The sequence below is a fragment of the Pundamilia nyererei genome, unplaced genomic scaffold, assembly GCF_000239375.1.
Source record: "Pundamilia nyererei isolate P.nyererei 1_Seehausen unplaced genomic scaffold, PunNye1.0 scaffold00197, whole genome shotgun sequence".
In the NCBI taxonomy this organism is placed as follows: domain Eukaryota; kingdom Metazoa; phylum Chordata; class Actinopteri; order Cichliformes; family Cichlidae; genus Pundamilia; species Pundamilia nyererei.
The window spans coordinates 745,780-756,042 of record NW_005187598.1 but is presented as its reverse complement, the minus strand read 5'-3'; the positions used below and the strand labels follow the sequence as shown (position 1 = coordinate 756,042).

The 10,263-nt window shown below is 40.5% G+C and overlaps 1 protein-coding gene across 1 annotated transcript in view; it reads right to left on the bottom strand.

The window, feature by feature from the left end:
• Window positions 1-10,263, bottom strand: part of shtn1 (shootin 1) — a 32,536-nt gene that overhangs the window by 16,058 nt on the left and 6,215 nt on the right. The window contains exons 3-4 of the mRNA XM_013914425.1: window positions 6,194-6,288; window positions 1,950-2,118 (exon numbers count right to left, since the gene is read on the bottom strand). Coding sequence (XP_013769879.1) covers window positions 1,950-2,118; window positions 6,194-6,288 — 264 coding nt within the window. The remainder of the gene's footprint in view (window positions 1-1,949; window positions 2,119-6,193; window positions 6,289-10,263) is intronic.

Sequence of the window (10,263 nt, the reverse complement as noted above, 5' to 3'; positions counted from 1 at the left end):
TATATATTTATTTATATATATATATATGGGCTTTCTTATTTTTTCCACTTTTTGTAAAACAACAAATCTTAAATTTCATGGACAACATAAAAACATTATATTTCAGCATTAAAAGGATCATGTTGAGCTTTAGTGGTGAGTTTAACCATTAAAAAATACTCTTTTAGTTTAATTTAGTGCAGCTGTGGCTTAAACCTGTGCTGTGCCGATACGTTGGTTAAGAACTGTACGTGTCCAAAAATGTGACAAATGGAATAAATCTTGAATTAAAGACGTGTTAATACAAACAGCTCACAGCAGGAACAGTCTGAGACATTTAAACAGGGTACTTAAGCAGAAGAAGGTCGCTGACACCAAAAGCTGTTTCAGGTACAGATGGATTGCCTTCTGGTGAGCAGAACGAGGATTTCGTGTCATAAAATCTTCAAGCGAAATACTGAAAATGATTTGAACAGATGAACACAATCGGTGTGATGTACTTGGCTCAGAACCTACGAGAGCTCGTTTGTTTGGCTGGGATCTACAGAAGTCTGTAGCCAAATATCTGGTGTTTCATCACAGGGGCTGCTTTGACTAGCTGTCCATTAACATGCAATTATGAATTTTCAAGATAATAAGCCCGCAATCTTTGCAAAAGTCAACTTATTTCAGTATTGCCTGTATCACAGCATATTATTTGCAAATGACATGATTATCTGTCCCTTTTAATGCCAACAACATGAATGGAAAAGCATCATCGAGTATAAATCCATTATCACCGGAGGTATAATTACTGTTTGACTAAAGGAACTGACCATGACGTGAGCCAGAGGCAGCTGGAGGAGAAAATACGTCTGCAGTGCTGAACTTCAGTCAGCTGAAAACTCTCAGGCCAGTTATTTTATGCACACGTGCGCAACACACCTAATATTTTTTACTCTAAGGGTGTAGACGTTATACTCTTCATGTCATCTGTAAATTGAATTTTTGGTGAAGCTAAATTTCACACTGTGATGGACGTGGCAATGGGGCGGGCTTAAACCCGTCGGGGTCTGAGACCCAGCATCTTGAGTTTGTTTTTTCTGTTCTTGACTTCTTATGTTAGAATCATGTTTTATTCTTGTTAAGGATGTAGTTGAGTTATTGCATATTTCTGATTAATGAGAAAAATTCTGGCATATTATTTTGTCTTAGTTGAGTTTTAGTCTGGTTGATGTTTGTCGCTTCGTCATGTCTGCATCTCCATGTTTCCTGTTTTATTTTGAAAGGTCCATTGTTCCCCTGCTCAGTGTGTTTAGTTTTGTTTCCCCTGTGGCGTCATGCTTCATTCTACTTCCCTCCTTCCCCTCCTGTGTTTAAGTCCTCAGTGTCAGGTCGTCTGAGTGTTTTGTTACCACTGTTCATGCTCGGGGTTATTCCCCGTCTACGTGTTTCATGTCTCCTGCCACAGTTTACAGAGTTCGTTTAGTTTTCCCAGTTTAGGTTTCAGTTCTCTTGTTTTGCTTCGTGTTTTTGTTTGTTGGCATTCAGTCCGATAAAACGTCTCTCTCTTCGTTACCTTTCGTCTGCTTTTGGGTCCGCTCCATAAACACGACCGAACCATTACCTCTAGAATCCAGGTAATTTGATTTCCACTCATTCAAATATGTGAGAAACTATGTGCCACGTGAAGACTTTGAGTAAAGTCCTTGTAAAATGAAGAGTCAAACACAAAGCACATGGATTCCAAACTAGATTTCACCTCAGTGGTACATTCCCTTCTTCATTCATCCATCTTCTAACCCAGAGTTTGTCTTTGCAGTAACTTATCACTGCCAGCAGATGCAAGTAAATGTACCAGTGCACAAGTGCTTTCACAGCTCTCCTTGTGACCAGTGAACACATTCTTGTGTTCAAATACTCTTTGGTGAATGAATGAATGCTGTAGGTGAGGTCTGTCAGCACAGTGTAGGCTTTACTTTCTACGGTACCTGAGATGGAGGTGCAGCACTGAGGAGACAGGCAGTCGTGGCTCGATGCATGCAGGTCCTCACTCTCTTCTGCTTCATCATTGAGGTCGATGTCAGCGATGGTCTCAGGGCTGATGTGAGACAGCAACATCATACTCTTCCTCTTCAGAGAGCGGTTCTGCCTGTCCAGCTGTAGCATGCAGGCAAAGGAAGTGTAATGTACTGTCAGAATAAGATCATAAAGACACCAACTGAAGTTCAACACACCTGCAGTCAAGTCCACAAGTTTTTGGTGCCCTTGCACACCAGCAAAGTGGACTTTTAACATTAATTAAATACAAAATACTTTTGTATTTAATGCAATACAAAAGTATTGCATTAAATATTTAGGAAATACAGCCATCTGAATACATTATTTCACGTTTTCTCAAGAGTAACTGGACTGACTGACAAGCTGTTTCATGGCTTTTTAACTGGACAGTGAGGACAGTGAGGACAGTGAGGACAGTAGGCCATCGCTGGGCTCGAACACAGATTGCAGTGCCAAACTCAGCAAGAGCAAAACATCTGAGACCACAGGAGGCAGCTCAAATAGATTAGAGCAAAATTCTTCTCTTAGTTAAGAAAAACTCCTTCACAACATCAAACCAACTCAAGAACACATTTCAAGGATTACCAAGTTCCACAGAGAGACCTTCATGAACATAAATATGCCCATAAATGCAACAGCTGATGCTATGTGTAGAAATGCTTGGAACATTTGCACTTTAGTCACGTCTTCATCGTTTCACATAATCGGTGGCAAATTCATTTTACAGGAAACAAAGTTGAGCTCAAATCATATTTTGCTTGTTTTCACCAAAGTACTGATACTTCTATTAAAACAATATCTTCTAATGTGCTGCATGTCCTAGCTGCAGTAAACTGTCCTGGTAACAAAGCATTCATGGGTTTTATACAAGTAGACAGTAGACTGTAGACCACCAACATCTAATGAACATAAACACAACTCGGACAGTCCACTCACAGAACTGCAGTACAACATGGCAGCACCACTGTAGTAGGAATAACAATTCATTTTAGCTGTTAATATTTTCACACTCCGTTATAATCATTGCTACAGGAGTGTGTGCTTCTCTGTTGAAGCATTATACTTTATTAGCATTATATATATTTATATACTTATATATATGAATTAAGGAGACCAGTGGTAAGTAAAGCATGAATGAAAGCCATGGCCGTGGGACTGATGCCTCTTATGCACGCTTCTTGATGTCACCTGAAGGAAGAAAAGCCCCTAAAGGGAAGAAAAAAGTAAAGGAAATAGAAAACAGGAGCCATGAAAGAAGCATTTATTAATGGCATCCCGGTGAGAGCGGATTGCAGCAATTCCATCTTTTGATGACACCCTTCAGACGACAGCTTTTTTTCTGAAATGCAATCAACAATACATAACATGGAATCACATTCTTCTGATAATAATCTACAATTGGTGAAAGATGTACATCTAAAATTACATACTTAGATGACTCGAGGCTGACATAACAGTCGGCTAGCGCTGTCTTTGGAGGTCGCCATTACAAAGTCACAGCCTTGATCATACAGCAACACAAAAACATTAAGCATCAAAGCCACATTCTCCTCTGACTGGTTGTAAATTGCTAACCCCCTCCAGCTGCTTTTAAATCAAAATGTTGACGAGTTAAAGAATTGCTCTAAACTTTGGCTTCTTTCAGAGCGGCCTTGGAGATATTTGTTGTGCAAAATTACCATCATTGGGGACAGAAATTAACATAGAGTTTAACTTGCCGTCGTGGTGTGTTCCAGCTCTGATTTAAATGCAAATGAGTAATAAACGCACGTTAACACAGTGTGCACAGGAATGGTGACTTTGGAGTATTGCTGCTGAAAGGCCAGCGTAATGTTTCATACTCAGACTGTACTCTGCTTATGGATTTATGGTGAACAAACGTGATGCTTTTAACATAAGTAAGTTAATAATTAATAAATGGATTTATTCTTTGAAATAGCTAAGGACTATTGCTGTCCGCCCCACACACCCACAGCACAGGGAGTGTCTGGTTATGGACGTCGCTTTATATGAAGAAAGAAGCCGTTAGTGAAGCAAAGCGAGCACATCAAATAAAGCCTGAAGGAGAGTCGTTACTTAGACCAAGCAGCCTTTTAGCCAGAAATCATAATTCCTTCCTGAAATAGCACAGTGCTAGCTGTTAGCAGCCGCTTCACTGGACAAAGCCTGAAACATGATGTCTGTTTTGTGCTCAGTCAGCTGCAAGTGGGATTCACAATAATCCTGGACAACATTTCAAGACAAATACAGTTTGTCACATCTGATTCTCTGTCATTAGTTCCAAAGTATGCTGTTCATCTTTGAAACGTTTATTTTACAAAACAAAATTTAAAAAGTAAATTAGGAAGAAAGGCAGCTTGTATACGACTAGTTAGAGAAACACCTACTTCAGATGCTGCAGTGCAAATCTACGTACTGCAGCTGCTCGTGAGCCTCGTGTGGAGACTCAGCAGCACTTTTATTACCTCATACTCACGTTACCTTTTTCTACTCTGGGAGGGGCTCAAGCTTCACTTGACCAATTTAATAGTTGTAAATATCTCAACTTTCTAAAGCTGGACTCCTGGTAACCGCTGGTTACTGCTGTTAATGCAACTGGAATAGATTTATTTTATTTGACTAGTAAAGTTATAGAAGTCTGTTTATCAACAGTGCTTCATGAATCTGGAGAAAAAAGGCTACTTAAAAACGGTAGAGTTACAATTCTACCAGAAGCTTCTTCAGTTCAGAGCTGAAGAAGCTTCTCGGATGAGAGGTGAAACGTCTTCAAGCAACTTAAAGAAGTCCAGACGCTTTTCTTTCCAAGCTCCTTAGACTACGATGACCAGGATGACTGAGAACCTTCACAGACATGTTCTGAACTTTTGATTGAATATTTGACTAATGTAAAAATTCAATATTTGCATAGGCAAGTTTTAATTTCTATCATATCTGTATCATATTTGCTACGGTTGGTAAGTGTGCTGTGCGATTTAAGCTCCGGGCTTCCTGCGGTAACACAGCTGGTACTGATCTTTGGTAAAGTTTCAGCAGGGAGGCATAGTTGGCCTGTTACAGCAGAAGCTGAGCTGATCCTTAATCATAGGAACTGTTGATCACTTGAGGTGGGACAATATCATCCACCTTATCTTTGTCACCCTGAGCTACTCATGAGGAGGCGAGCAGGACTCGCGGGGGTCAGCAAACACAAGGAGTCAGATATGTTTCATGGCCACTGCTGAAACATAAGATTTCTATTATCAATAAGAATATCTGTCTACTGCTCAGTGCAGTAAAACTCCTTTAATATAAACATATAGACCTGATGTAACATTAACATCAAATATTTTAATACTCAAATGACACTAGTAATAATTTCATTTGTTATTTGCTGGTTTAGAGGTTAAAAAACCTTTTAAACATAGAGACACAATTAAGTAATTAAGTGAACAAATGAGTAAGTGATAATGTCAGCAGATGATCAGTGTGTAAATGGACTGATTCTTCCCCTGAAGCACTCAAAGCGCAGCAGTCACTCATTCACACGAGCGCCTTTTCTGTGCTTAAGTGCTTTTTATCCAACGTTCACACACAGTCACACTCCCGTGGATGAAACTCGGGGTTATCCTTGCCCAAGGATATTTGGGATCGAACCAGCAACCTCGCGATTAGCAGATGACCTACTCTGATGAAAAAGCCCACCTTCACTGTAATTCTTCCTCAGTCTCCAACTGTCCACACTCGCGTCCAACCAGGTGGACTCTGAGGGCTTTTGTGCAGAAATTGAATGAGAAATGATTACTGTGATAAGTTCAGCACCAGTGGGCTGCAAAATCACTATGTGCCAGACTCCCCCACTTTCAATCACAACTCGCATTTTGGCAAGGACTCCAAAAAATTGTGCTGTGAATCAGAAGAATCCAACGCAATTTTCTACACTGAGCCGTGGGGACAGGAGCGGCGGCAGAGGACCAGAGAGCGCTGTGATTGTAACCCTGCGCTCAGATAATGTCATCACAAATGGCTGATTGGACTCTAACATTCACTTAGGAAAGCCGGTTTAAACCAACATTATTTTATTACTTTATTCTTCTCTTGTTTTACTTTAATGACACCGTTTTAGTAAATGTGAAACTGAATCTGAGCACGCATAGGAAATTAGTTCAGATCTGATTTAACGTAAGGTCAACTGTACCTTGGAGGCCAGCGCTTCAGCACTTTCTCTGCACGTTCGCTCAATCTCCAGGTTCTCCTGGATGGCGCTGACCTCTTCAATGACCATCTGAGAGACTAGAAAACACAGAAAAAGACAAGATGAAAGGAAAGACGGGAAACGGCTTTTTCAGTTTCAGAACAAATAAAAATAGTAAAATTCGCCAAACATCACATCCTACAACACCGATGTGAGGGAATTTCATGACTAATATCTTTCAGTGTTACACGTGGTTGTTAAATTCTAAGCTTACACACTATTGGATACATTTGTTACGATGCTGTTTTAAAAGCTCATCATCCGTTTTGTATGTTAGAGTTAGTGTTTGTATTAAATAGCATGACTGTCAAATGTATTAATAGCTATTAATATTTTTCTGGGTGTTGCTGTCTCCAGCACCTCACAGACTCGGTTATGAGGACAACAGGTTATTAAAAAACACAAGTCAGTGTTTAAACAAAGCATATGTGATAATTTTACAAACGAGTCATTAGTATTGATGAAATATGAAAGGCTGTACTCATGTGAAGAAGAACTTTAACATCAACTCATGAACAAAAGGTCGTGATGGAAACAAAGACAACAATTATCTAAAGGACGATGCATCCCTGCAGCTGACGAGAGCGCCGTAACACTCGACACCTCAGCACTGAATGACCTCATTAGAACGAGACTTTACACCGAACCTCATATTTATTTATGAGCTCATATTCAGATTATTTACCCCGTTTTTTATTTTCTTCATCCGTGTCTGATTGAATAGACGAGGAAAAGGATAGAGAACCAGAATATTAATAAAGGGGAGTGTTGTGCAAGTATTTCAAGGGTGGACATGAGCTTCTCTTTACGAGTCATGACGTGTGATGCTACACCTCAGCCCGGGTGGGAACATTTAATTCTTTACTAAATGGTGACAAGAAGTGATTTTTAATTGATATTACCTATGACAATGGCAAAGGAAATACATGACCAACACATTTACCGCTAACTGCGTTCTGGGTTTAACGCTGGTCCCGACTCATGTAAAGATCCACACAGGCCATGTTTGGTGGAGAAAGCAGGAGCTCACACAGCAGAGAGGAGCGTGGGAAAGCTTTCACTGCACACTGCTTCTATGTAACAATAGCAGTTAAGCTAACATTGCTGGAGTTTTAGTTTTCTTTTCTTTAATTGACATTTAGGAATAACTGTACAAAACCATCAGCTTCAACAATTTGTTACATGTATTTTTGCTTTTTTCTCTTTTTAAACAACTAAAATATCCATACAAAAGGAGGGAAAGAGAAAAAAGGGAGCAAAACAGAAAAAGAAAGAAAGAAGGCATGTAGGGAGTGAGATTTTACTACCATCAATATAACTAATATATCCTCTAATATATCTTCTAGTACTTAACACAGTCAAAATCAAAATCTGGCCTGCGTTTTTTTATATAGTCCATCCATTTCTTCCATCGTGATACAAACAGGTCCTCTTATAGTTCATATCTGCTGTCATGTTCTCCATCCTGTAAATGTCCATTGTGATGTCCATCCACATGTTCATAGCTGGGCTCTCAGGAGAAAGCCATTTTTCTGTGATGGCTTTTTTACCTGCTGCCAGTAAAATATTAAACAAGTATTTATCGTTCTTTGTCCATCCTTCTGATAAGTCCAAAAAATTAAGTTTTACTTCCCAAAGGTAAATAACCTCCAAATATCTCTCGTATTGCTGCATGTATCCCCTTACAATACGTTTTAATAACATGACAGTCCCAGAAAATATGATAGTGATTTGTGCGGCTTACCGTCATAGTGAGATTTTTGGTGAGGTGGAATAAAATATCTTATCAGGCTTTTCCACCCAAATTCCCTCCAGCTCTGTGAGCTGCTACATTTCCATATGTATGTCCATATTGTTGTCCTCCTTTATCTCTATTCCTCCCTCCATTTCCCATTTTGTTTTGATATATAGGGTCGAGTGTAATTTCATATTTGTTAATCCCGTATAAAGGCCAGATATAATGCCTCTGTCTTTATTTGAACTGTATGAGCTTTTAAGGAGTTTTATTCTTCTTTTGTTTCCGTTCTGCTTTTTTGATCATGTCTGGTTTGATCTGTGAGGCAAAGTCCTGAAAACAAGCCAGAAACACTAAAAACAATCTCAGCACACTTACCTTTTTCCTTTGGGTTTTCAAGTTTTCATTCATACAAATATAAATGTGCTCTGAATAATGTAAACATGTCGACAGTTACCTGGATGTAGAGTCAAGAGGGTCTGTGGGAGCTGTAGTTGGCAGAAGCTGCCTGCAGCAGGGATGATTACAGGAAATGTGTCAAACCCCCCAAAACGAGACTTTTAAAAATAAAATAGTTTGTGTCCCACGTTGTACATACTTTAGTCTTAATTTGAAAGTTTTACATGAAACCTGTTTGGCGTCTGTCTTTTGTCATGTTTGTTGTGTGTTCAAAGCTTCCAGGCAGTAAAAATAAAGTGTGGATGAATAGTAAAGGTCAGATTATCGATGCAGAGAAAAGGTTTGACCTGTACAGCAGAGCGTAAACCCAGTGACAACACCCTGGCACCACTAAAGACACTGAAGGTGATTTATGAGTGTAACTGAACATGCAGCCGTCCGATTCACTGTCAATATGAAACTCTGTGATTAAACAGTTTTAGTAAAACATTGGGAACAAAATCTGACAAAACTCCAAACAGCAACGTTTCAAGCTGCAATCGTACCTCGGTAGGAGAAGAACACCCTAAAGACTGCCCTGCCACTTAACTAATTAAACATTACAGCTGAGTGAGGGAGAAATTAAGCATTAGTGCCACTGCCGTGGGCAATTCCTTCCCCCCGGTGACACCTAATTAAGAAGTTGATGAACGTCAGCGCTCTGCGATATCCACTCTGCCGTCCTCCGTATCAGGCGCTCAATAGCACTTAGCTGCCAGTTTTCTTCCTCAGCCTCTTCTCTGTCGCTGTCCAGACTCGGCAACCTACGAGAGGGCGCCTCGAACTAAATGACGTGTTAATTATAATTACTGGTAGCCATGGTAAATAAACAGCGCTGGAAGCGTTGCAAGTATATGAGCACGAGTCCACAGGGGGCTCTGACACATCACAATTGGCATTCTTAATTGTAAGTTTCAGCCTCCCCATCATTGTCCCTCCATCTTTCCCCCCCTCTTTTTCACGCTTGTCTTTTTTCATCCCGCTCTCAGGAACGACAGTGATTACCCCTGTGCCGACGTGCTACATAATGGTATCAGCGCCGTCAACGGAGCAGTGAATTAAATTGTATCTGCAGCCGCTGCGAAGCCTTGATGAGGGGGGCAGATGCCTTTGTGGTGTTATCATTATAACACAATGGTCATGTTGTCATCAACCTTGCCATCGCCAATTGAAAAGGCACGATTGTGTGTTGGGGGCTTTTCGTCACATCCTCCCACAGCCCCCGCTCCCCTCCACCCACCACCCACCCACCCAACACTTCTGCCCCACCCCCAGCCGTTTCGTTGTGAATAGGAGCAATTTTCTAAGAGCTATGAAATCACGTAATAGGTCCTAATATGCAGCTGCTTGGCACAGTCAGGCAGCCTCTATTAACGCGTAAGTCAAACACAATATGTGTTTTGGCTGGAGAATCACTGAATACATGAGTACAGGCCAGAATTATTCAGATGAAAATCCACACAACTGTCATGGCTACAAAGACAAACTATTTGCTCCTTCCTTTGACATGTGGTGCCCCATTTCAAATTCTGTCTCCACTAAAGTGGTCATAGCAACCTGTAAGGAAAATCAATTGAATGGTGCAGCGGAGCACCTGAAATGTGTTTGCAATCCCGGGAAGCGATTAAAAGCTCAGAAAAGGAGCTGGGGATGCAAGGGTGCCGCTCACGTGCCATTATCTGTATCCAGGCTCGTATTTCCACAGCTGCAATCATTTTCAAACAACATAAATTTATTACAGTGCGCCATCTTACTGGTAAATAGGCCCGTTAGTTTAGCCTGCAGCTAACTTTTCCAAGTGTGAGTGACAGAGATTAGGGCTGCCACGATTTGTCGACTA